Consider the following 27,071-nt stretch of genomic DNA (forward strand, 5'->3'; position numbering starts at 1 on the left):
ATTACTTTCTTTGCACTGTATTCCTTTGTTGCTTTTTAGAGCTTTCCTAGTCTGCTGAATTTTCACTTGTCTTTACATTTGTGTAAGTCTTTTCTCTTAGCTTAATATTGTCTCTTACTTTATTTATTGGCTGTTTTCTTAACTACAAGAGTGGAGTCTTTACCTTTTAGGGTTATGTACTGGTTTTGTATTCTACAATATACTTTGTTTGTCTGTAAATTTAACGATTGACAGATCACCCTATTTACTGTAGTCAATTCATTTCTCATCCCTTCGATGCTATACTTAACTTTAAAACCTTGGTTTGTGACTCTCCCTTCACCCTCTCAAACTTATTTGCAAGATGTTCCCTTTGTCAGATTGTTACCTAATTCTGATTTGTTCCTCATTACTAAATCTGATTCCAAGTAGTGTGTCTGAATTGGAGACTGGAAACTTGCAGTGTTCTTGTAAGTGAACAACCCTCCTAAACTGAAATCTATTTTTTGGTGAACTGATGTGGAGAATGTTACCTCTCTGTGATGCTAACTACCTACAGAGTTGCATTCTCTTTTAAGCTATTTTTTTAATTTCAACAGTCATTTCAGAAAGCTTGTATCAGCTGCATATGCTTAAATGGCAGACTGCTGAACTAAATGCTTATATCACCTACCCAGTTCTTATCTGAACAGTGCCCATAATTGATGCACAGCCCATTTTACCTGGAGGGCGGAATGATGCATTTTACATTCATTGAGAAGCCGATACTACATAGTCATTAAGCATGTTTGATACAGTGAGCTTAAGCTATCCCCAAAAGCAAGTAGGAATGAAGTAATTTACTTTAGAAGGACTTGAAGCTGGTTCTAACACTGCAGTAAAGCAGCAGTTATAAAGTGATTCCAGATTAATAGCTCTGTTTACCTGGCTAAATCACTAACTGAAAGTTGCTATACACTGTGGGGTTAGTCTCCCAAGTTTCTCACAGTCACAACCTTTCAAGCACATGGCAGAACTTGCCTCAATTTCCTTTTATATTGCGCACACTGTTGATTAAAAAAAAATCCCTTGATTCTCCTTTAAATCACGATTCGCAACCTAAGCCTGCATAAATGCATTAAACACTCATTAAAATACAATACTGAAAATAATGTCACCAGATTATTTGTTCGCATATATATTGGAGATAATGTTGAAGTTAGTGGCCCCTTGTTTTAAATGCAGGGTAGACTAGAAATGTGAGTAGGATTGCAGTTCAATTATTTGACATGTCCACAGGCCACTAAAGGTCTTATTTTTATATGGGGAAAAAAAGTTAGGTTTTCGAGCAATATTGTTAATTAAATTGATTTTTAAACAAAACCTTCTCTCACAAACCTGCCGCCTTTATTGTTTCTATCAGTATCAGCAGGAGATTGCCATACTTCAGGATAAACTGAGGGCGTCCAATCGGAAGCTGGAGGAGTACGAGGTGCATTTAAAGAACCAAGAGGAACAAGCACAAAAGATGATGCTGGAATACCAAGCCAGGCTGGAGGAGGGTGAGGAACGACTTCGCAGGCAGCAAGAAGACAAGGATGTGCAGATGAAAGGCATTATCAGCAGGTATGCAGCCAACCATCTGTTTTGCCTGGGGTAATTTCTACTGTTGTGCAGTTTTGTATACAGTGCATAATTGTGAACTAAATGTTGATGTTGACATTGAGTGCAATTACCAGTACATCTCTTCAAGCTCCTTCATCGTTTTGATGTTCAAGGATTTTATTGAACAATTAGGCAAATATTTCCTGGGGACTGCAGAGGTGGCCAGTTTCATGTTGGCATAAAATATTTAAAGATATTTACTCTGAAAGCCACAGTAAGCACATTCCTTGAGCTAGGGTGGTGCTGGAAGGGTCTACATATGCCCATCGAGTTACAGAAGTAACTGGCCACATTTTCTGATTAAATTGTTAATAGCTCCTAAAAGGGCCACTAATATTATTTCATGTAAAGATTTCAACTTTTACAAACTAGTTTTGGGAAAAATAAAATGCTTGTCAAAACCCAGTGGCTGGCACAGTAACATGGAGGCAGGATCCTGATTCTATGGCTAAGTGATGGAGCGGCACAGCATTCTGTAAGATTTTTCAGAGTTCTTGGAAAAGACATAAAAATAGGCAGCAACTAGTGATGTTCGAATAATAGATCAGGAGTTTATTAAATTCACAGTGTGATATACTTAACAACAGGCGATAGTTTGACAAGTTGCTCGCAGCCCTTGGTTTCTGGAGCCTCTCGGACACAGTCTGTCCTCTTAGCTCTTGGGTTTCCGTGGTAAATCTGTGTGAAGTTCCCCTTTATGCGCCAGGTTTTTATCCTTTTTCTTGGTCAATGTTTGATTACATTAATGTCCACATATGGTTTTTAAGCAAGATCACATCATGGATTTTAACAAGATCACAGCAACCCCATGTTTGATGGCGGGTGAAGTGGAGGTGGTGCAGAATGAGGTGATAGCAAAGAGGGTGGCCCCACTCGCCACGCCAGGAAGCCTTCCCCATAGGACTGTGCTGCAGTTTACTTGGAAGGAGGGGAAGGAGAACGTGCTGCCACTCGCAGTGCTACCCCTCTTGTTGGCTGCCAGTTTCCTTGCAACAGATAGCAAAGCAGTGCATCCGGCTGGCTGTTTTCCTGGAGCCTATGCAGCCATTTTTGTATGGTTATTACCAGGTGTCAGCACCTCTCTGTATGGTTATTACCAGGTGTCTGCACCTCTCTGTATGGTTATTACCAGGTGTCTGCACCTCTCTGGTTATTACCAGGTGTCTGCACCTCTCTATGGTTATTACCAGGTGTCTGCACCTCTCTGTATGGTTATTACCAGGTGTCTGCACCTCTCTGTATGGTTATTACCAGGTGTCTGCACCTCTCTGGTTATTACCAGGTGTCTGCACCTCTCTATGGTTATTACCAGGTGTCAGCACCTCTCTGTATGGTTATTACCAGGTGTCTGCACCTCTCTGTATGGTTATTACCAGGTGTCTGCACCTCTCTGGTTATTACCAGGTGTCTGCACCTCTCTATGGTTATTACCAGGTGTCTGCACCTCTCTGTATGGTTATTACCAGGTGGCTGCACACCTCTCTATGGTTATTACCAGGTGGCTGCACCTCTCTATAGTTATTACCAGGTGTCTGCACCTCTCTATGGTTATTACCAGGTGTCTTCACCTCTCTGTATGGTTATTACCAGGTGTCTGCACCTCTCTCTGGTTATTACCAGGTGTCTGCACCTCTCTCTGGTTATTACCAGGTGTCTGCACCTCTCTCTATGGTTATTACCAGGTGTCTGCACCTCTCTGTATGGTTATTACCAGGTGTCTGCACCTCTCTGTATGGTTATTACCAAGTGTCTGCACCTCTCTCTATGGTTATTACCAGGTGTCTGCACCTCTCTCTATGGTTATTACCAGGTGTCTGCACCTCTCTATGGTTATTACCAGGTGTCTGCACCTCTCTGTATGGTTATTACCAGGTGTCTGCACCTCTCTCTGGTTATTACCAGGTGTCTGCACCTCTCTCTGGTTATTACCAGGTGTCTGCACCTCTCTCTCTGGTTATTACCAGGTGTCTGCACCTCTCTATGGTTATTACCAGGTGTCTGCACCTCTCTCTATGGTTATTACCAGGTGTCTGCACCTCTCTGTATGGTTATTACCAAGTGTCTGCACCTCTCTCTATGGTTATTACCAGGTGTCTGCACCTCTTTCTATGGTTATTACCAGGTGTCTGCACCTCTCTCTATGGTTATTACCAGGTGTCTGCACCTCTCTGTATGGTTATTACCAGGTGTCTGCACCTCTCTATGGTTATTACCAGGTGTCTGCACCTCTCTGTATGGTTATTACCAGGTGGCTGCACCTCCCTGTATGGTTATTACCAGGTGTCTGCACCTCTCTGTATGGTTATTAGCGGGTGGGTGCACCTCTCTGTATGGTTATTACCAGGTGGGTGCATAGAAACAAAGAAAATAGGTGCAGGAGTAGGCCATTCGGCCCTTCGGGCCTGCACCACCATTCAATAAGATCATGGCTGATCATTCACCTCAGTACCCCTTTCCTCCTTTCTCTGCATTCCCCTTGATCCCTTTAGCCATAAGGGCCATATCCAACTCCCTCTTGAATAAATCTAACGAACTGGCATCAATACTCTCTGCGGTAGAGAATTCCACAGGTTCACAATTCTCTGAGTGAAGAAGTTTCTCCTCATCTCGGTCCTAAATGGCTTACCCCTTATTCTTAGACTGTGACCCCTGGTTCTGGGCACCCCCAACATCGGGAACATTCTTCCTGCACTAACCTGTCCAATCCCGTCAGAATTTTATATGTTTCTATGAGATCCCCTCTCATTCTTCTAAACTCCAGTGAATACAGGCTCAGTCTATCCAGTCTCTCCTCATATGTCAGTCCTGCCATCCCGGGAATCAGTCTGGTGAACCTTCGCTGCACTACCTCAATAGTAAGAACGTCCTTCCTCAGATTAGGAGACCAAAATTGAACACAATATTCCAGGTGAGGCCTCACCAAGGCCCTGTACAACTGCAGCAAGACCTCCCTGCTCCTATACTCAAATCCTCTCGCTATGAAGGCCAACATACCATTTGCCGCCTTCACCGCCTGCTGTACCTGCATGCCAACCGTCAATGACTGATGTACCATGACACCCAGATCTAGTTGCACCTCCCCTTTTCCTAATCTGCCACCATTCAGGTGATAATCTGCCTTTGTGTTTTTGCCACCAAAGTTGATAACCTCACATTTATCCACATTATACTGCATCTGCCATGCATTTGCCCACTCACCCAACCTGTTCAAGTCACCCTGCAGCCTCTTAGCATGCTCCTTACAGCTCACACCGCCACCCAGCTTAGTGTCATTTGCAAACTTGGAGATATTACTCTCAATTTCTTCATCTAAATCATTGATGTATATTGTAAATAGCTGGGGTTCCAGCACTGAGTCCTGCAGCACCCCACTAGTCATTGCCTGCCATTCTGAAAAGGACCAGTTTATCCCAACTCTCTGCTTCCTGTCTGCCAACCAGTTCTCTATCCACATCAATACATTACCCCCAATACCATGTGCTTTAATTTTACACACCAATCTCTTGTGTGGGACCTTGTCAAAAGCCTTTTGAAAGTCTAAATACACCATATCCACTGGTTCTCCCTTGTCCACTCTAGTAGTTACATCCTCAAAAAATTCTAGAAGATTTGTCATGCATCATTTCCCTTTCATAAATCCATGCTGACTTGGACCGATCCTGTCACTGCTTTCCAAATGCGCTGCTATTTCATCTTTAATAATTGATTCCAACATTTTCCCCCACTACTGATGTCAGGCTAACCGGTCTATAATTCCCCTTTTTCTCTCTCCCTCCTTTCTTAAAAAGTGGTGTTACATTAGCTACCCTCCAGTCCATTATAACTGATCCAGTGTCGATAGACTGTTGGAAAATGATCACCAATGCATCCACTATTTCTAGGGCCACTTCCTTAAGTACTCTGGGTTGCAGACTATCAGGCCCTGGGGATTTATCGTCTTTCAATCCCATTAATTTCCCGAATACAATTTCCTGACTAATAAGGATTTCCTTCAGTTCCTAGTTATAACCAGGTGTCTGCACCTCTCTGTATGGTTATTACCAGGTGTCTGCACCTCTCTGTATGGTTATTACCAGGTGTCTGCACCTCTCTCTATGGTTATTACCAGGTGTCTGCACCTCTCTATGGTTATTACCAGGTGTCTGCACCTCTCTGTATGGTTATTACCAGGTGTCTGCACCTCTCTGTATGGTTATTACCAAGTGTCTGCACCTCTCTCTATGGTTATTACCAGGTGTCTGCACCTCTCTCTATGGTTATTACCAGGTGTCTGCACCTCTCTATGGTTATTACCAGGTGTCTGCACCTCTCTGTATGGTTATTACCAGGTGTCTGCACCTCTCTCTGGTTATTACCAGGTGTCTGCACCTCTCTCTGGTTATTACCAGGTGTCTGCACCTCTCTCTCTGGTTATTACCAGGTGTCTGCACCTCTCTATGGTTATTACCAGGTGTCTGCACCTCTCTCTATGGTTATTACCAGGTGGCTGTGCCCCTCTATGGTTATTACCAGGTGGGTGTACCTCTCTGTAGTTATTACCAGGTTGGTGTAACTCTCTCTCTGTTTATTACCAGGTGGGTGCACCTCTCTATGGTTATTACCAGGTTGGTGTAACTCTCTGTATGGTTATTACCAGATGACTGCACCTCTGCCAGTAAATATGGGTAGGATGGTACCATTAGGAGAGTGACGTCTCCCTCCAGTACAGCCTGACCTGCCTGGCATCCCTCGATTCCTCCACTTCTAGTTACTGTTTTACCACCTAGTAATCACCAAAATTCAAAAATTGTCAAATATTATACTTTATCCAAGAAGTTACTAAAATATAGTCATTATTAATTACACTTTATAGTTGATTTTTAAAGCACATATATTACTGTCCCAGTGATTAGCTCTCTCCTATCAGCAGCAGATTAACAAGGTCCCAGGTTTAGCCGTTCTCAGCCAGGACAGCTGAACGAAGGCTGTAATTGGTCTCTTGGTAGGGAGGGGGAAATCATCCCGGGATCTTGCTATTGATTGTTATCCAGTGGCCTACGTTGGAAGTGGGAATGTGTGAATTCTGGGTGAGACGGATTTGGGCTTGGCTGTAAGGCTGCCTGCTGGTACTCACTGCAAAAGTTCACACAAATGTTGACTGCATGGGTGAGGTACTGAGGGAAGAGTGGCACCTGTGAAGCAGTATCCAAGCATGAATCGGCACCTGCAGAAGAGGAGGGTAGAATTTTTATTTTTGTGCTGTGTGCTCCCTTGCAATTAAAGTAATGATTATTGCAAAATGATTGAATGGTAAAGAAGGTTCGGCTGCACCTGATAGCACCTCATTTGTTCAGAATGTAATAGAATATGGCTAATCAGCGCTGTGTAGTGTTTGATCGCTGATCGCTACAGGATTGACTTGAGCTTTCAAGTCTGTTTGATCAGTACTACTGAACATGCTGTGTTACTCATGTTTTCTCCTTATAGATTAATGGCTGTTGAAGATGAGCTGAAGAAAGATCATGCAGAGATGCAGGCAGCAGTAGATTCTAAGCAGAAGATCATTGAGGCACAGGTTAGAGGCTGTCTGTCTTGCCCTTTACACAACAAAGTTTGACTTAAAATGGGGGTTCTGCTCAACAATTAACACATGAAATAAAAACAGAAGATGCTAAAATTTCACAGCATGTTGGTCAACACCTAAATGAGAGAGACGGGTTAATGAGAGACTGGTGCAACTCTTCCTCAGAATTCAGAAATTAATGAATACATTTTGAGCTGGCGACGAAAATGTGAGGAAGGAACTTGCATTCGTATAGATAGCGCCTTTCATATCCTCAGGGCGTTCCAATGTAAATGGATTATTTTTTAAATGTAGTCACTTGTTATATAGGCAAACATGATAGGCAGTTTGTGCACCGCAAGGATCCACAAACAACAAATGAGATAAATGACCAGACAATCTGTTTTATTGGTACTGTTAGCTGAGATAATTATTAATAAGGATACTGGGAGAACTTTTACGTCCATCTGAAGAGGCAAGTAGGGCCTTGTTTTAACATCTCATCCAAAAGGCGGCACCTCTGTCAATGCAGCATTCTCTCGGCACTGCACTGAACTGCCACCCTAGATTATGTGCTCCAAGTCCTGGAGTGGGACTTGAACCCACAAGCTTCTGACTCAAAGACAAGAGCGCTACCACTGAATCACTTGAATTTGATATACAGTAATTAATTATTGTGTATAGTTAATTGTGAAACTATGTTACTGTTACAATGATTAGCACCATTACATGTATCAGCAGCACTCGGTGAATGTGTAGTTACATAAGAAAATTATTGCAGTCATTGTTTTACTGAGTCAGGCTACTCGTATAATAAGGACGATTTTAACTCTTAAAAATTGGCCACGATATCTGGGTTTTTCAGCATTGCTCTCCGCTGTACTGCTTACCCCAAGCTATGTAATAGAACACAATTTGAACATTATCATTTTCATTTTATCGTGTCCATAAACATTAGTAAAGCAATTACTGCTGCTAGCCGTAATGATGTGCTTTTGCCAGTTTCAATTTGTTCATGACGTAAACTGACTGAAATGGGTCACCCATTCTTGTATGTTGCTGAGATACCATGTCTGTTCCAGCAGGATGGTGTCCTGGCACTGTCTGAAGCACAGGAAAAGCTGAAATCCTTGGCTAGCCTCACTATAGCCTGTGGGCTGCAGTACATGCCTTATAAAGACCACCTCTCGAGAAATTCATTTAGTAGAAATCTGCGCTGCAGGTAGAAGTATTCGGAATCAAAACCTCCAAATAATATTTCCTGAGCCTGAAGTGTGTTTCAATAAAATCACACTTTGTTTACAAAGGCACTGGATACATCATGTGACCTGCAAGCTCGGGTATAAACCAAGGGCCCAAAATTGCCCAGGAGTTGCTCCGTTTTTTTTGGAGCAACTTGATTTTTCTGGAGTATCTTAAAAATCCCCATTTTGCACATTCAATTTGCGCCAGTGTAAGTGAGTTAAGTAGGATTTTTTTAGTTTAGTTTAGTTTTGTTCAAAAGGGGGCGTTACCAGCCACTTATGTCCGTTTTGGCCATTTAAGCTAGTTTAGATAGCTAATAGTTGCTCCAAACTAACTTAGGCCAGCGTATGTGGCCACTTGTGGCTGCACAGAAAACCCTTGCGGAGAGTTAAGAAATCAACGCAGGTAGGTACTTAACGACTTGACTAAAGAATGTGAATAAGATCAAACAGCTATACAGGACTGACAAACTTCGCAAAGTTAATTTACTATACAACAGAAGCATTCATGGAAGCTTAAACTACAAAAATAAAAGTAGTAAAGAGACAAAACATTTACATAATTTTTTCAAAGTATCCAAATAAATAATAGAATTACCTCCTGCTCGTAGGAAAGTATTTTCATCAACAGGGTTAAGGAAAGTCTTGAGTATGCTCATTAAAATTACTGGCTACACAGTTATCACACCCTCTTCCTCCGCGGTCCCCCCCCCCCAAATCAAAACACTCTCTTTCTCTTCCCCCCCCCCCCCCCACATCAAAACTCTCAGCTCTCCTCTCTCTCTCCCCCGCCCCCCCCCCCCCCCACCGGATCAAACCTCTCCTTCCCACCCATCAAAACTCTTCCCTCCCGCACCCCCCCCCCCACCCATTCCTCTCCTCCCTCCCTTCCCCCCCCCCCGCCCGCCCCCGGGAGAGTCGACAGAGGGGTCAGAATCCAGGATCATCTTTTTGGCACCATTTTGATCCTAGGAAGTCAGCGCATCTCACATGAGTGCGCTGAAAAAACAGGTGGGCTAAATTTGGGCCCTAAGTTACTAGCTGCAACTCCTTAGATGTTTATTCATAGAAACATAGAAAATAGGCGCAGGAGTAGGCCATTCAGCCCTTCAAGCCTGCAACACCATTCAATAAGATCATGGCTGATCATTCACCTCAGTACCCCTTTCCTGCTTTCTCTCCATACCCCTTGATCCCTTTAGCCGTAAGGGCCACATCTAACTCCCTCTTGAATATATCCAAACGAACTGGCATCAACAACTCTCTGCGGTAGAGAATTCCATAGGTTAACAACTCTCTGAGTAAAGAAGTTTCTCCTCATCTCAGTCCTAAATGGCCTACCCCTTATCCTAAGACTGTGTCCCCTGCTCTGGACTTCCCCAACATCGGGAACATTCTTCCTGCATCTAACCTGTCCAGACCCGTCAGAATTTTATATGTTTCTATGAGATCCCCTCTCATCCTTCTAAAGTGAATAAAGGCCCAGTCGATCCAGTCTCTCCTTATATGTCAGCTCAGCCATCCCGGGAATCAGTCTGGTGAACCTTTGCTGCATTCCCTCAATAGCAAGAATGTCCTTCCTCAGATTAGGAAATCAAAACTGAACACACTAGTCCAGGTGAGACCTCACCAAGGCCCTGTACAACTGCAGGAAGACCTCCCTGCTCCTATACTCAAAACCCCTAGCTATGAAGGCCAACATACCATTTGCCGCCTTCACCCCTGCTGTACTTGCATGCCAACTTTCAATGACTGATGAACCATGACACCCAGGTCTGGTTGCACCTCCCCTTTTCCTAATCTGCCGCCATTCAGATAATAATCTGCCTTCGTGTTTTTGCCCCCAAAGTGGATAACCTCACATTTATCCACATTATACTGCATCTGCCATGCATTTGCCCACTCACCTAACCTGTCCAAGTCACCCTGCAGCCTCTTAGCGTGCTCCTCACAGCTCACACCGCCACCCAGCTTAGTGTCATTTGCAAACTTGGAGATATTACTCCCAATTTCTTCATCTAAATCATTGATGTATATTGTAAATAGCTGGGGTTCCAGCACTGAGTCCTGCGGCACCCCACTAGTCACTGCCTGCCATTCTGAAAAGGACCCATTTATCCCGACTCTCTGCTTCCTGTCTGCCAACCAGTTCTCTATCCACGTCAGTACGTTACCCCCAATACCATGTGCTTTAAATTTGCACACCAATCTCTTGTGTGGGACCTTGTCAAACGACTTTTGAAAGTCCAAATACACCACATCCACTGGTTCTCCCTTGTCTACTCTACTAGTTACATCCTCAAAAAATTCCAGAAAGATTTGTCAAGCATGATTTCCCTTTCATAAATCCATGTTGACTTGGACCGATCCTGTCACTGCTTTCCAAATGCGCTGTTATTTCATCTTTAATAATTGATTCCAACATTTTCCCCACTACTGATGTCAGGCTAGCCGGTCTATAATTACCCGTTTTCTCTCTCCCTCCTTTTTTAAAAAGTGGTGTTACACTAGCTACCCTCCAGTCCATAGGAACTGATCCAGAGTCGAGAGACTGTTGGAAAATGATCACCAATGCATCCATTATTTCTAGGGCCACATCCTTAAGTACTCTGGGATGCAGACTATCAGGCCCTGGGGATTTATCGGCCTTCAACCCCATCAATTTCCCCAACACAATTTCCTGCCTAATAAAGATATCCTTCAGTTCCTCCTTCTTACTAGACCCTCGGTCCCCTAGTACTTCCGGTAAATTATTTGTGTCTTACTTCGTGAAGACAGAACCAAAGTATTTGTTCAACTGGCCTGCCATTTCTTTGTTCCCCATTATAAATTCACCTGAATCTGACTGCAAGGGATCTACGTTTGTCTTCACTAATCTTTTTCTCTTCACATATCTATAGAAACTTTTGCAGTCAGTTTTTTTGTTCCCGGCGAGCTTCCTCTCATACTCTATTTTCCCCCTCCTTACATTTCAACAGTGACTACACTTCAAAAGTACTTCATTGGCTGTAAAGCACTTTGTGACGTCCTGAGGTTGTGAAAGGCGCTATATAAATGCGAGTCTTTTTTCCATTCTGTGTCAGTTTCCACAGTTTATTCGTTACTTTTTTTCACGCATACTGATTCACACTAGTCAGATTTAGTGCAGAGCTACCAACTCTGTAATAGTTCTCTTCCAAACTGCTGCTTATGATCCTGCTATATTTATTGAACAGATACAGGCTGACATTGCAGTTGCATTGAATTTTGTCTCTAACCCATCCTGACACAATAATTCTTACACAAGTTCAATATCATGACATAAACTCCCTATGTAAGGTTGGAAGAAATTGCCCCAAAATGTAAATTATTTATGGATTCTGCTCACTATACTTGCACTCGTCTCAAGTTATACTCCATTAAGCAGTAAGACTTTGTTGCATAATTAGAGGTGAGATGACTACTTAGTCTCTGTTAATATAAACTTGAGTATGAGATGGTGCAGTGCGTGTGAGGAGCAGAATGGCCCGTGCCTCTTTGTGGTGTTTTTATAGATAAGCATTGGCAGGGATCAAATTCTGTCCTCTTGAACATCACTCATTATAACTGCTCAACCATCGATGGCAATGCCTTCAGCTGTTTGGGCCCCAAGCTCTGGAACTCCCTCCCTAAGCCCCTCTTTAAGACGCACCTTAAAACCTGCCTCTTTAAACAAGCTTTTGGTCATGTGCCTAATTTTTTCTTTTGTGGCTCGGTGTCAAATTTATCTTGTAACAGTGCTGTGAAGCACCTTGGGACGTTTTACTATGTTAAAGGTGCTATATAAATAAGTTATTATTTATTTACCAAAGACACATAAGAACATAAGAAATAGGAGCAGGAGAGTAGGCCATTTGGCCCCTCGAGTCTGCTCTGCCATTTAATATCATGGTTGATCTGATCATGGACTCAGCTCCACTTCCCTGCCCGCTCCCATTTCGCTCAAAAATCTGTCTATCTCCGCTTTAAATATATTCAATGACCCAGCCTTCACAGCTCTCTGGGGCAGAGAATTCCACAGCCCTCAGAGAAGAAATTCCTCCTCATCTCAGTTTTAAATGGGTGGCCCCTTATTCTGATACTATGCCCCCTAGTTTTAGTTTCCCCTATGAGTGGAAATATCCTCTCTGCATCCACCTTATCGAGCTCACTCATTATGTTTCGATAAGATCACCTCTCATTCTTCTGAACTCCAATGAGTATGGGCTCAACCTATCTTCATAAGTCAACCACCTCATCTCCAGAATCAACCTCATGAACCTTCTCTGAACAGCCTCCAATGCAAGTATATCCTTCCTTAAACATGGAGACCAAAACTGTACGCAGTACTCTAGGTGTGGCCTCACTAATACCCTGTACAGTTGTAGCAGGACTTCTCTGCTTTTAAACTCCATCCCCCTTGAAATAAAGGTCAACATTCCATTTGCCTTCCTGATTACTTGCTGTATCTGCATACTCACTTTTTGTGTTTCATGCACAAGGACCTCGAGGTCCCTCTGTACTGCAGCATTTTGTAATTTTTCTCCATTTAAATAATAATTTGCTTTTCTATTTTTTCTACCAAAGTGGATAACCTCACACTGTCCCTCATTATACTCCATCTGCCAAATTTTTGCCCACTCACTTAGCCTGTCTATATATTTTTGCAGAATTTTTGTGTCCTCCTCATAACTTGCTTTCCCACCCATCTTTGTATCATCAGCAAACTTGGCTACATTACACTCGCTACCTTCATCCAAGTCATTAATATAGATTGTAAATAGTTGAGGACGCAGCACCGATCCCTGCGGCACCCCACTAGTTACTGTTTGTCAACTGGAAAATAACCCATTTATCCCGAATCTTGTTCTCTGTTAGTTAGTCAATCCTCTATCCATGCTAATATATTACTCCCAACCCCATGAACTTTCATCTTGTGCAGTAACCTTTTATGTGGCACCTCATTGAATGCCTTCTGGAAATCCAAAAACACCATATCCACTGGTTCCCCCTTATCCACCCTGCTCGTTACATCTTCAAAGAACTCCAGCAAATTTGTCAAACATGACTTCCCTTTCATAAAACCATGTTGACTCCACCTGATTGAATCATGCTTTACAAATGTCCTGCTACTGCTTCCTTAATAATGGACTCCAGCATTTCCCCAATGACAAATGTTAGGCTAACTGGTCTATAGTTTCCTGCTTTCTGTCATAGAAACATAGAAAATAGGTGCAGGAGTAGGCCATTCGGCCCTTCGAGCCTGCACCGCCATTCAATTAGTTCATGGCTGAACATGCAACTTCAGTACCCCATTCCTGTTTTCTCACCATACCCCTTGATCCCCCTAGTAGTAAGGACTACATCTAACTCCTTTTTCAATATATTTAGTGAATTGGCCTCAACAACTTTCTGTGGTAGAGAATTCACAGGTTCACCACACTCTGAGTGAAGAAGTTTCTCCTCATCTCGGTCCTAAATGGCTTACCCCTTATCCTTAGACTGTGACCCCTGGTTCTGGACTTCCCCAACATTGGGAACATTCTTCCTGCATCTAACCTGTCTAATCCCATCAGAATTTTAAACGTTTCGATGAGGTCCCCTCTCATTCTTCTGAACTCCAGTGAATACAAGCCCAGTTGATCCAGTCTTTCTTGATATGTCAGTCCCGCCATCCCGGGAATCAGTCTGGTGAACCTTCGCTGCACTCCCTCAATAGCAAGAATGTCCTTCCTCAAGTTAGGAGACCAAAACTGTACACAATACTCCAGGTGTGGCCTCACCAAGGCCCTGTACAACTGTAGCAACACCTCCCTGCCCCTGTACACAAATCCACTCACTATGAAGGCCAACATGCCATTTGCTTTCTTAACCGCCTGCTGTACCTGCATGCCAACCTTCAATGACTGATGTACCATGACACCCAGGTCTCGTTGCACCTCCCCTTTTCCTAATCTGTCACCATTCAGATAATAGTCTGTCTCTCTGTTTTTAACCACCAAAGTGGATAACCTCACATTTATCCACATTATACTTCATCTGCCATGCATTTGCCCACTCATCGAACCTATCCAAGTCACTCTGCAGCCTCATAGCATCCTCCTCGCAGCTCACACTGCCACCCAACTTAGTGTCATCCGCAAATTTGGAGATACTACATTTAATCCCCTTGTCTAAATCATTAATGTACACTGTAAACAATGGGGCCCAGCACAGAACCTTGCGGTACCCCACTAGTTACTGCCTGCCATTCTGAAAAGTACCCATTTACTCCTACTCTTTGCTTCCTGTCTGACAACCAGTTCTCAATCCATGTCAGCACACTACCCCCAATCCCATGTGCTTTAACTTTGCACATTAATCTCTTGTGTGGGACCTTGTCGAAAGCCTTCTGAAAGTCCAAATATACCATATCAACTGGTTCTCCCTTGTCCACTCTACTGGAAACATCCTCAAAAAATTCCAGAAGATTTGTCAAGCATGATTTCCCTTTCACAAATCCATGCTGACTTGGACCTATCATGTCACCTCTTTCCAAACGCGCTGCTATGACATCCTTAATAATTGATTCCATCACTTTACCCACTACTGATGTCAGGCTGACCGGTCTATAATTCCCTGTTTTCTCTCCCTCCTTTTTTAAAAAGTGGGGTTATATTGGCTCGACTCGATAGGAACTGATCCAGAGTCTTTGGAATGTTGGAAAATAACTGTCAATGAATCCGCTATTTCCAAGGCCACCTCCTTAAGTCCATCAGGCCCTGGGGATTTATCGGCCTTCAATCCCATCAATTTCCCCAACACAATTTCCTGACTAATAAGGATTTCCCTCAGTTCCTCCCTCTGACCCCTTTTATATCCGGAAGGTTGTTTGTGTCCTCCTTAGTGAGTACCGAACCAAAGTACTTGTTCAATTGGTCTGCCATTTCTTTATTCCCCGTTATGACTTCCCCTGATTCTGACTGCAGGGGACCTACGTTTGTCTTTACTAACCTTTTTCTCTTTACATATCTATAGAAACTTTTGCAGTCCATCTTAATGTTCCCTGCAAGCTTCCTCTCGTACTCTATTTTCCCTGCCCCAATCAAACCCTTTGTCCTCCTCTGCTTCCTTTTTTAAATAGGGGCGGTTTTCCAACCTGTTGGGACCTCCCCAGAATCCAGGGAATTTTGATAGTGGATGCATTGGTTGTAATCTATCTCTGCAGCCACTTCTTTTAGGACCCTAGGATGCAAGCCATCAGGTCTGCCTTTCGTCCCATTATTTTACCGAGTACTACTACTTTAGTGATAGTGATTGCATTAAGTTCCTCCCTCCCTTTCACCCCTTGATTATCCATTATTGGGATGTTTTTAGTGTCTTCTACCGTGAAGACTGATACAAAATATTTGTTCAAAGTCTCTGCCATTTCCCTGTTCCCCATTATTAATTCCCCACTCTCATCCTCTAAGGGACCAACAGTTACTTTAGCCACTCTTTTCCTTTTTGTGTATTTGTAGAAACTCTTACTATCTGTTTTTATATTTTGTGCTAGTTTACTCTCTTAATCTATCTTCCCTCTCTATTATTTTTTTCGTTGTTCTTTGCTGGCTTTTAAAAGTTTCCCAATTCTCTGGCCTCCCACTAGTTTTGGCCACATTGTATGCCCTTGTTTTCAATTTGATACCATCCCTTATTTCCTTAGCTAGCCATGGATGGTTATCCCTTCTCTTAGTCTTTCCTTCTCATTGGAATATATTTTTGCTGAGAGATATGAAAAATCTCCTTAAATGTCTGCCACTGCTCATCAACCGTCCCACACTTCTATTTTCCCAGTCCACTTTAGCCAACTCTGCCTTCATACCTTTGTAGTCTCCTGTATTCAAGCTTAGGACACTGATTTGAGATCCAACTTCACATAAGAACATAAGAAATAGGAACAGGAGTAGGCTATGCGGCCCTTCGAGCCTGCTCCGCCATTCAATATCATAGCCGATCTGACATGGACTCCGCTCCATCTCCCTGCCCACTCCCCATAACCCCTTTTAAGAAACTGTTTATTCCGTCTTAAATTTATTCAATGTCCCAGCTTCCACAGCTCTACAACTCTCAGAGAAGAACATTCTCCTCATCTCAGTTTTAAATGGGTGGTCCCCTTATTCTAAGATCATGCCCTCTAGTTCTAGTCTCCCCCTTCAGTGGAAACATCCTCTCTGCATCCACCTTGTTAAGCCCCCTCATAATCTTATATGTTTTGATAAGATCACCTCGCATTCTTCTGAATTCCAATGAGTAGAGGCCCAACCTACTCAACCTTTCCTCATAACTTTCTCACCCTCCAACTGAATTTGAAACTCAGTCATGTTATGGTCACTCATTCCGAGATGATCCTTTACTAGGAGATCTTTTTTAAATCCTGTCTCATTACACAGTACCAGATCTAAGATAGTCTGCTCCCTGGTTGGTTCCCCAACATATTGTTCAAGGAAACTATCCCGGATACACTCTATGAACTCTTCCTCAAGGCTACCCTGGCCAATTTGCTTTGTCCGATCAATATGAAGGTTAAAATTGCCCATGATTATTGACGTTCCTTTTTTCCATTATTTCTTGATTTATGCTCCGTCCAACAGTGTAGGTACTGTTAGGGGGTCTATAGACTAAGCCCACCAGCAACTTTTTCCCCCTTATTATTCTTTATCTGCACCCAAACTGATTCAACATCTTGATCTTCTGAGTAAATATAATTTCTCACTAACGCACTGATCTCATCCTTTATTAACAGAGCTACCCCACCGCCTTTTCCTTTCTGTCTGTCCTTCGGAATTGCCAAATACCCCTGATGTTTCCATGAGAGGTTAATACAGGTTGAGCATCCGGAATCCGAACACCGGGCCGATCTGTGGCGGGGTTGTCTGGATTTTGGAACGTTTTCTGGATTCCAGACATTTTTTTTAAACCAATTACCGCTGCAAGTGACATAGAAAATAGGTGCAGGAGCAGGCCATTCACCCCTTTGAGCCTGCACCACCATTCAATATGATCATGGCTGATCATGCAACTTCAGTACCCCATTCCTGCTTTCTCGCCATACACTTTGATCCCTTTAGCCGTAAGGGCCACATCTAACTCCCTTTTGAATATATTTAACGAACTGGCCTCAACAACTTGCTGTGGTAGAGAATACCACAGGTTAACAACTCTCTGAGTGAAGAAGTTTCTCCTCATCTCGGTCCTAAATAGCTTACCCCTTATCCTTAGACTGTGACCCCTGGTTCTGGACTTCCCCCAACATTGGGAACATTCTTCCTGCATCTAACCTGTCCAGTCCTGTCAGAATGGGCCTGGGGAAGGGAAAAAACACCCAACAACAAAAAAAATTGCAAAAAATAAAAATACACAAAATATTCGCAAAATACTTACTAAATCGATGAAAAAGAATTAAAGAATAAAAACTTTAGCTTACCCTTTTTGCAGGTCTTCAACGCAGGTACTTCCCGGCCGCTGACCCCTGACCTACAGCCGATGCTGCCGAACCCGGAACCCCCCCACCCGGCCCGCCACTCCCGCCCTCTCCCTTTACCTCGACCTGGACGTTTCCGGATTCAGGACGTCAGAAAGACGTTCCGAAATCCGGAACGGCCTCGGTCCCAAGGTTTCCAGATTTCGGATACTCTACTTGTAGTACACAGCATTCAGAAGAACAATAACAAACAAAGTGGGAGAGAAGGCAATATATAAAGAGAGAAAAGAAAACCCTCCAATGATTAAGGTATAACGGTGGCCTTCGTCTTGTGGGTATCTTTCTGAAAAAGACTGTCCCTTTGTGTAATTGAAAATTATTTAGCACTTCAGACCTTCCGAATCAGCCTCATCTCAGAACAAACACCTAGGAGGTTTAATGCTTGTGTGCGTATACGTGCATATATAAACATATCAAATGGAATAAATGAAAAGTTTGCAACAAACCAAGATTTATGGGAGCCCAAAGCAGCCCCCAATCCCCAGCACATTTGATCATGGCTTCAGCTCATACTTGAGGATTCATCCTTGTAAAATTTTCCTTAGGTTGGAAGGTCTGGCAATTTTGGAAAGCTTGCAGCAAGGCAGCACAGCTCCCAACCTTTCCGGCATTTTGGGGGCTTGATGCTGAAACATTTCCTTCTCCTCGGTTTGTTGCTTTGAGCAGTTGGACTATTGGGACCTGATGCTAGGCAACAGCACGACAGTGCCTGGCCTTGGAAATGCTACAGAGATTAACTTAATCTATTTATTTTTTGAACTGCTAAAGGGCTGGCTTTGTTTCAGACAAATACTTGGAAATAAGTTAAATTCCTGAAATCTTCAATAAAATTATACAGAATATGTCTGGTTTTTTTTTAAGTTATACATTATTTTAGTATTGGGGTGGTTTTTTTTAAAAAGCAATTACTGTATCTGATACGTTTAAACTGAAGGACACGGTGTTGTTTTCAACAGGAGAAACGCATTGTCTCGCTGGATGCAGCTAACGCCCGATTGATGAGCGCACTGACACAGTTGAAGGAGCGATATAGCATGCAGAGCCGCAATGGAATCTCCCCGACCAATCCCACCAAGCTGCAGATCACCGAGAACGGGGAATTCAGAAACAGCAGCAACTGCTAATGTGACGATCCGCACCTGTAAAAGGAATTAGCTTATATCAAGAGTGCTTACAACACAGGCACCGGCATCAGCGACATCTGCATCCAAATATCGTGATTAAATTTGTGTTTTGTTTATAAAAATACATTTAAATGGCTACCTGGAGTCACAAAGAAGCATGTTATTAAAGAAAAAAAAACAGTAGTAAGTAAGCCTTAGAAAGTTTTGAATCAAACATCTTGCACTGGAGTACCATAGAATCTATACAATAAAGTAAATTTGGGTGCTGAAACTCGAAAACTTAAGTGTGCAGTGGGATTTTGATGATGAAATAACCATAACCACAAGGTAGTGCTCAGAAATGTTGTTTTTCACCAATGCAGTTTCTATTTGATTACTCCTGGGCCATGCCACTGTAAGTACTAACTACTACCTTCAACTTCATTGTACACTCAACTTGCCTTGTAAATGCCTCTCAGTAGAAACCGGGGATATTTGGTTATTGCTTTATTTCCACCAAACTCGGGTATACAGACCTACTGATAAGCCAGTTTTATACAAGTTACAGTACTTTTTCCTGTTGTGTATAAATTGACTTAGATAATTCCGATTTTGACCTCCCATGTGCTTCAGCGTGCTGTTTATATCCCTGAAGGTTAAGTAAGAGGAAGAATATCTGTCGGTTGCTGTTGACAGCTCTCCAATTCTGTGTCTGTATTGCACTTTTACCATGCACATGAAGTTGTCTTTGGGGGAATACAATTTTCCGATTTTGAAACCTTTTATAAGAAAAAGCTACATCTTAACAGCTGATGGAAAGGTATGGATTCATGCACAGTCTGCTCGCTGGATCATAGTGCTCGACTCATCCAACCAAGTAAAGCCATCTTCTGTTTTAGAGAAAAAATGCTTTGAGGGCTTGAAACCACTACAGTAAAGTTATTAGTGATATCAGAAAATGAGGATTGCACTGGGAGTACTGCACAGGACAGCTTATTACCGAATAAAACTGCCTACGAAAAGACCCTTTGACTCAATCGGAAACGATAGCAAAGCACTGCCCATGAATCAGTGATATATGAAAGAAGCAGATGGCAAGCTTGTACTCACTGCAAGTACATGAATCACTACTTTTGGATGCATTTGATATTATTTATCTTCTCAGTTACATTGAGTCTGACTTGATAAGCTGGTATTTTTTCATATGAGCACCATTTTTTTTTAAACTTAATTTTACCATAAAGGCTTTCCTGCACAAATTGATGGTTTTGGTGCATCTTCCATATCCTGCTGCTCCCATGGAAACAGATGTACTTGGCCACTGCTGCTTCAAAAAAAAAATCCTGATTTTAAAACTAAACCTTTACAACTATACAGTGATAATAGCTCTATTAAATTTATACCTACGCGTGTTTGTGGGGGTATTTAAAAAAACCCTGAGAGAAAGAATGACTCTTCCCGATTTTATTTTTAACCGTATGAGTCCGTTTTTGCATCTGTACTGTGTTAAAATTCTATGTATCTGACATAAACTGTATATAGTAAACATCTGTTTCTGGTACTGCTTGTCTCAAAGTCGCGGCAGAGTGACTGCATCTATAACTGCTGTTTATGTTGTTAAAAATATGTCTGATAAAAGCCAGTGGTGGCAAATTAAAACCACTTTATATAGGCAAACAAAATCACTGTGTGATTGCAATCTGTGGTTCTGTAGTTTTCAAGGCCATTTGTTATACTTCTTGACTTTTTAGATTTGCAGCATCTTAAGTTGCATTTGTATTTAGCTACACTGATGTATGACAAGTATCACGACTGCACCAGTGATTTGGTACAATAAGCTAACTAGCCAGCTCATAGTGGTTTCACAGAGAAAGGGGACTGTGGACTGATTTAGGCACTGCCATGGAATGCAAGCAGCCTCAGCGGGCTACAATATCACAGCACCCTGAAACACGATACATTAGCAAAACTAAGATGTGAAATAAGTCAGCTTTTTAAGTGCACTGCTAAACCAGAAGGTCTATACCCATATAGCATTATTATAATTAAACTATGTCTACCTTACATAGGATTTTTACTTTTATTTTGTCAGTTTGTATTTTTTAATTGTAGTTTAAAAAGTTTTATAATTGATTTGTTTTTAAGTGCATTTAAAATATTTTGTGGATCCATAAGAAGCCATGTTTACAATTTGAATTAAACTGCACATTGTTAATTTTATTTCTTTTATAAACTGTGAAAGTCCTTTAACATAAATCCTTTCTTTATGTAAAAGCCACTCCATAGACCTTATAATTTCTCTTTGTTTCAACTCCTGTGCTGTAGACTGAGGTCCACAGATGGGTCCTTGAGGTCACCAACTTTCTAAATCTTCTATAGTCATTGACACTAGCGTTATTTCTGTTGCTGTATATTACTAAAAACATGCTTTGCAATAACAACTGTTTCTTTTTGGGTAGCTGACACTGTCTTTAGACGGGAGCCCCTGGGAATGTATTAATTGATATTTGCAGAATGATCCTGGAGAGTGTGCCACTGTTTGCAGGGGGCTCCCCACACAAACAAAGTTTGAAAAACTGCTTCTTTGCCAAACTTATATACATTCAAATTGATTTTAGAAATGCACATTACTCAGTATTGCACTTGAACAAGTATCTTTAAACACAATTTGCTCCTATGCACCAATGTTTTCACCAAATAATAACCCTGAAAAGCCAAAATACTTAAAGAGCAGGTTTTAATTTCTTTTAAGAATAATGGACACCTTTAGGAGGGCAACAACATCCTCAAGAGTTTGAACAACTGTGGTAGGAGCATAAACAGCACAAGTCTCCCAAGATAGTAGTGGCCGAGGAGTCTGCGGCATTTTCTTCAGATAGAAGCTTTCCTAAAAAGGCGACACTGTTTAGTCTCCTCAAATGGAGCATTATGCCAAAGATTTTGCATCCATTGGCATCTTGGGATACTGCAAGTTTGTATGTTTTCATTGGCAATTTTTAGCCTGGAATGTATGAACTGCAATTTAAGAGTTATTCCCAACCTTAAAAAAAACCACGGAAGCCCTGGAATCGAATGCTGTGCTATTGGCTGTAACTGCAATGTTGGAATGGAAAAATATACATGGTGATTATTTTAAAAAGTACTTTTTTTGCTTTAACGATAAAAAGCTAAAAGTTCTACGTCGGACATAGTTTTCAACATTCTTTTTCTAGAACCTAAATTTAAAATGCGACTACTATCACAGAATGTGTGGCATTGCGTCTGATGCTTTAATTTGTCGCAAACAAATCAGGAATTGAAATAATACAAATTATTTCCTCTGCATCTTTGTCCTCAAATGCTGTGCCCAAGGACATACCTCCGATTAACTGGTGCCCACTGATACTTGTCCCTGGAAAGCTGTTGTACGTTTTATATCCTTACACTTTTGTAAGTATGTTTAAAGTATTTGCTGGACTCTGTTCAGCTTACTTAACCTGTAATAATGTACAGAGAAGTTGGTTGTGTTAAAATATGTGGCTGTGCAATTTATGTACATTTGCAACTAGACTTATTAAAGTTTTATTTAGCTATTTTAACTGATTTGTGTAATGTCATTGTATATCACACTTTGACACTTGGAACATTATTGCTACAGACACTTTCAATCATAAAACACAAAAGGTGTTACAAATTATTTTTGTTGTCGTAGACAGTAAGGAAGATAGTAACAGACTACAAGAGGACATAGGCTGGTGGAATGGGTGGATACATGCCAGATGAAATTTAAAGCAGGAAAGTGTGAGGTAATACATTGTGGTCGGAAGAATGAGGAGAGATAATACATGCTAAATGGTACAATTTTTAAGGAGGCAGGACAGGTTAACAAAGCAGACTGGATCAATAGAGCCAGAGAGTACAAAAGTCAGGAAGTTTTGTTAAACCTATATAAAACTCCAGTTTGGCCTCAGCTGGAGTAATGTCCAATTATGGGCATCACACTTTTGGAAGTCAGAAACTTAACTAGAAATATACTGTAGCTATAAGAGCAGGTCAGAGGCTGTGTATTCTGTGGTGAGTGTCTCACCTCCTGACTCCCCAAAGCCTTTCCACCATCTGCAAGGCACAAGTTAGGAGTGTGATGGAATACTCTCCACTTGCCTGGATGAGTGCAGCTCCAACAACACTCAAGAAGTTCAACACCATTCAGAACAAAGCAGCCCGCTTGATTGGCACCCCATCCACCACCGGTGCACTATGGCTGCAGTGTGTACCATCTAACAGACGCACTGCAGCAAATCGCCAAGGCTTCTTGGGCAGTACCTCCCAAACCCACGACCTCTACCACCTAGATCAGGGGTGGGCAAAATACAGCCTGCCAGTTCATTCTGTCCAGCCCGCAGGCACTCGAGCTGCACAGTCGTCCAGTCTTGCGAGGGGGCTTTCTCCCCCCCCGCCCAGGGGAGAGCTCACTCAGGGTTACTGCAGCCTGGTTGTAGGATATAACCCTGGACCGAGACAATTAAAAAAAATAAAAATAAAGCTGGCAGGACTGCCTGCTGCAGATCTATTTCCCTGTTGTGTCTCAGAGCTGACCTAACTTCTGTCTGTCCGGCTCTCTCCCGCTGACTCCGTGAAGCACTTTTCAAAAACCCGCCAAATCTGCCGCTCTTCACTGGCTGGTGGGGGCGCTGCTGCGCGTGGGCACTGGATGATGTTCATCTCAACAACTCTTCATTTCACCGAAGAAAGAGACCCATGCTGCGTCTTTATGTACATACAATCCTCTTGGACAAATTAATCCAATAAAATAGTAAACGGCAAAAAATTCTATATGTTGCATAAAAAAAACCTTGCATCATATCTGCACTGATCACTCAGTCTTTAAACGCTGCAAATGGAAGGCAATAATTGGCAAATGCGAGTAATGTTCTTTTTCAAATACAAATAAAATTACATTTTATGGTCAGTTAATGCTTTAAATATTATACTATTAAACCTACAAATGACCTACACTCAGAACCAATAGGCCATTAATCCTGGCACTCTAGTTACTATCACATATAATGCTGTTTCTATTACTACAAGAGATTTTAAAATGTTTCATTATCATCATAGGCAGTCCCTCGAAGCGAGGATGACTTGCTTCCACGCCAAAAAGGGATGAGTTCACAGGTATTTCAATGAAGGACCTAAAATTCCAGATCCCGAACTACATCTTGGAGGGTGGAAGATGTCTGTGCTTGGATTTTTTAACATGGGGTGACTGTTGCACACCAGCCACCACACGGGCTTGACAGAGCTAGGTCTTGGTCCAATGGCAAGGATTACCCAAGACGACTGGAGACCAGTTCTGCTGCACGGACCTAGTGCGCACACATATCGCAGTGTGGGCTGGCCCGTACTGCCCCTGGGCCCCCGCCTCTTCTGGCTCCCAGACTCAGGCCTCTCCTGGGCGCCGGTCATCTCCATCTACAAACTCTTGCCACTCCTTCGCTCCTCCTGCTGTGCCTGCCCGCACTGCAATCAGCGACCTGGCTTCGCAGCCGTTGCCCTCCTGCAGCAGCACGCACTGCTCCCTGCAGTGGTATGCCACTGCACACTGCTCCCTCTGATGGCCCCGACCCACCGATGGTCCTGCACAAGGACCCCTATGAATACCCAACAGTGTGTGATGTCAGAGATACCTTGCACCATTTATTCAGTACCTCAAGCATAAAGTTAGACCAATTAATCTAGTAGATTTTGACAGAAGTGTGCACAGCATAACATTTTGATAAAAGGAGCTTCTATTAATTAACAAATAACTTTCCATTCTGCAGAGATATCCCTAAAATAAATTTAGAAAAATGATTAACTGAGCAGCCTTTTTAAAATAGGAAAACAGTTTTTTTTATCACTGACTGCATCACAACGTACTTGCAGTCCATTCTGTGACTAATAGTGTGTTATGTTAGTACTAGGGGGATGGTCATTATTTGTACATGACAGTGAAAATGCAATTAATTTTATTAAGTTAGAATAGCTCTCATCAGGAGATGGCCTTCCCATGCATGTTTGCCAATTTAAAAGTTTTTGTCAAATTTACTTGAATTAATTATGAATAAAGGATAAATTGAAGCAGATTCTCAACAGGTGCTGTAACAAGGTGTTGAAAATGTATCTCAGAAAATATTCCCTTTACAGTCAAGTGCGTTTCAATTAAGAACACAGCAAAATACAGAGTTAATTAAGTAAAGGGAGTGTTTTGCAATAACACCATCGAGGCTGTTCTGGATGCATTTTATGGTACAGTAATAACTACATGTGAATAAACTTGAACGCACTGTCACTCTGTTGCAAAGCTGGAAGGTTTTATTTAACAATATATCATGCATTTTGTTCACATTGCACTGTAAAAGCTGACACCCATTGTATAATAAGCGTGTGCCGTTTACGTAGCTAGAGGATTAATCTGAGAGGATAGATGTGGGAATGCTGGCTTCAGAATCATCATTCATTGTAGGACTACATTTTCAAAATATTATTTCCATTACAAATTACATATACAATCAAAACTATTATAGATATCAAAAAGAATGGTTTGCTCCACTCCCGGTACCTTGAGTTTGACAGCAGGGAAGTTCTTATGGCCGTTTTAGACATGCGAGAGGATCCCGGAGCACAAGGGCTCCAGGTAATGGCAGGCGATTCTAGTTCAGGCCTTGTGGAGCCTCGGGCTTCTGTAGTCAGTGCACTAAAGAGAGAATAAAGCTCGCGTTCGGAGGCCCTGCAGACTCGAGCCATGTAGACTTTCAGTACAACAGGTAATCGATCAGTCAGTCATTTAATTCATTTAATAACGGAAGATTTTACATTACATTTTATGTATTTAAGATAGGCAAAGGGGATGGAGTATAAAAGCAAGGAAGTCTTGCTACAGCTATATAAAGGTATTGGTGAGGCCACACCTGGAATACTGCGTGCAATTTTGGTTTCCATATTTACAAAAGGATATACTTGCTTTGGACACAGTTGAGAGAAGGTTCTCTAGGTTGATTCCGGGGATGAGGGGGTTGACTTATGAGGAAAGGATGAGTAGGTTGGGCCTCTACTCATTGGAATTCAGAAGAAAGAGGTGATCTTATTGAAAAGGTATAAGATTATGAGGGGGCTTAACAAGGTGGATGCAGAGAGGATGTTTCCACTGATGGGGAAGACTAGAACTAGGGGGCGTGATCTTAGAAGAAGGGGCCGCCCATTTAAAGTAGAGATGAGGAGAAATCTCTTCTCTGAGGGTTGTAAATCTGTGGAATTCGCTGCTTCAGAGAGCTGTGGAAGCTGGGACAGTGAATAAATTTAAGACAGAAATAGATAGTTTCTTCAATAATAAGGGGTTAATGGGAGCGGGCGGGGAAGTGGAGCTGAGTCCATGATCAGATCAGCCATGATCTTATAGAATGGCAGAGCAGGCTCGAGGGGCCATATGGCCTACTCCTGTTCCTATTTCTTATGTTCTTATGTAATACTCTCAATTTGTGTGTGTATAAGAACATAAGAATTAGGAACAGGAGTAGGCCATCTAGCCCCTCGAGCCTGCTCCGCCATTTAACAAGATCATGGCTGATCTGGCCGTGGACTCAGCTCCACATAACCCTTAATTCCCTTATTGGTTAAAAATCTATCTATCTGTGATTTGAATACATTCAATGAGCTAGCCTCAACTGCTTCCATGAGCAGAGAATTCCACAGATTCACAACCCTCTGGGAGAAGAAATTTCTTCTCAACTCGGTTTTAAATTGGCTCCCCTGTATTTTGAGGCTGTGCCCCCTAGTTCTAGTCTCCCCGACCAGTGGAAACAACATCTCTGCCTCTATCTTGTTTATCCCTTTCATTATTTTAAATGTTTCTATAAGATCACCCCTCATCCTTCTGAACTCCAACGAGTAAAGACCCAGTCTACTCAATCTATCATCATAAGGTAACCCCCTCATCTTCGGAATCAGCCTAGTGAATCGTCTCTGTACCCCCTCCAAAGCTAGTATATCCTTCCTTAAGTAAGGTGACCAAAACTGCACGCAGTACTCCAAGTGCGGCCTCA

The 27,071-nt window shown here is 42.3% G+C and overlaps 1 protein-coding gene across 8 annotated transcripts in view; it reads left to right on the plus strand.

The window, feature by feature from the left end:
* LOC139232434 (disabled homolog 2-interacting protein-like) overlaps positions 1-22,589 on the plus strand; it is a 1,003,994-nt gene extending 981,405 nt beyond the window's left edge. For all 8 annotated transcript variants that reach the window (XM_070862610.1, XM_070862602.1, XM_070862603.1 and 5 more), the window contains 3 exons: positions 1,382-1,584; positions 7,090-7,177; positions 18,865-22,589. In XM_070862610.1, the coding sequence (XP_070718711.1) occupies positions 1,382-1,584; positions 7,090-7,177; positions 18,865-19,032 (459 nt within the window). In that variant the 3' untranslated portion in view covers positions 19,033-22,589. The remainder of the gene's footprint in view (positions 1-1,381; positions 1,585-7,089; positions 7,178-18,864) is intronic.
* The last annotated feature ends 4,482 nt before the right edge of the window (positions 22,590-27,071 follow it).

The sequence above is a fragment of the Pristiophorus japonicus genome, chromosome 20, assembly GCF_044704955.1.
Source record: "Pristiophorus japonicus isolate sPriJap1 chromosome 20, sPriJap1.hap1, whole genome shotgun sequence".
In the NCBI taxonomy this organism is placed as follows: Eukaryota; Metazoa; Chordata; class Chondrichthyes; family Pristiophoridae; genus Pristiophorus; species Pristiophorus japonicus.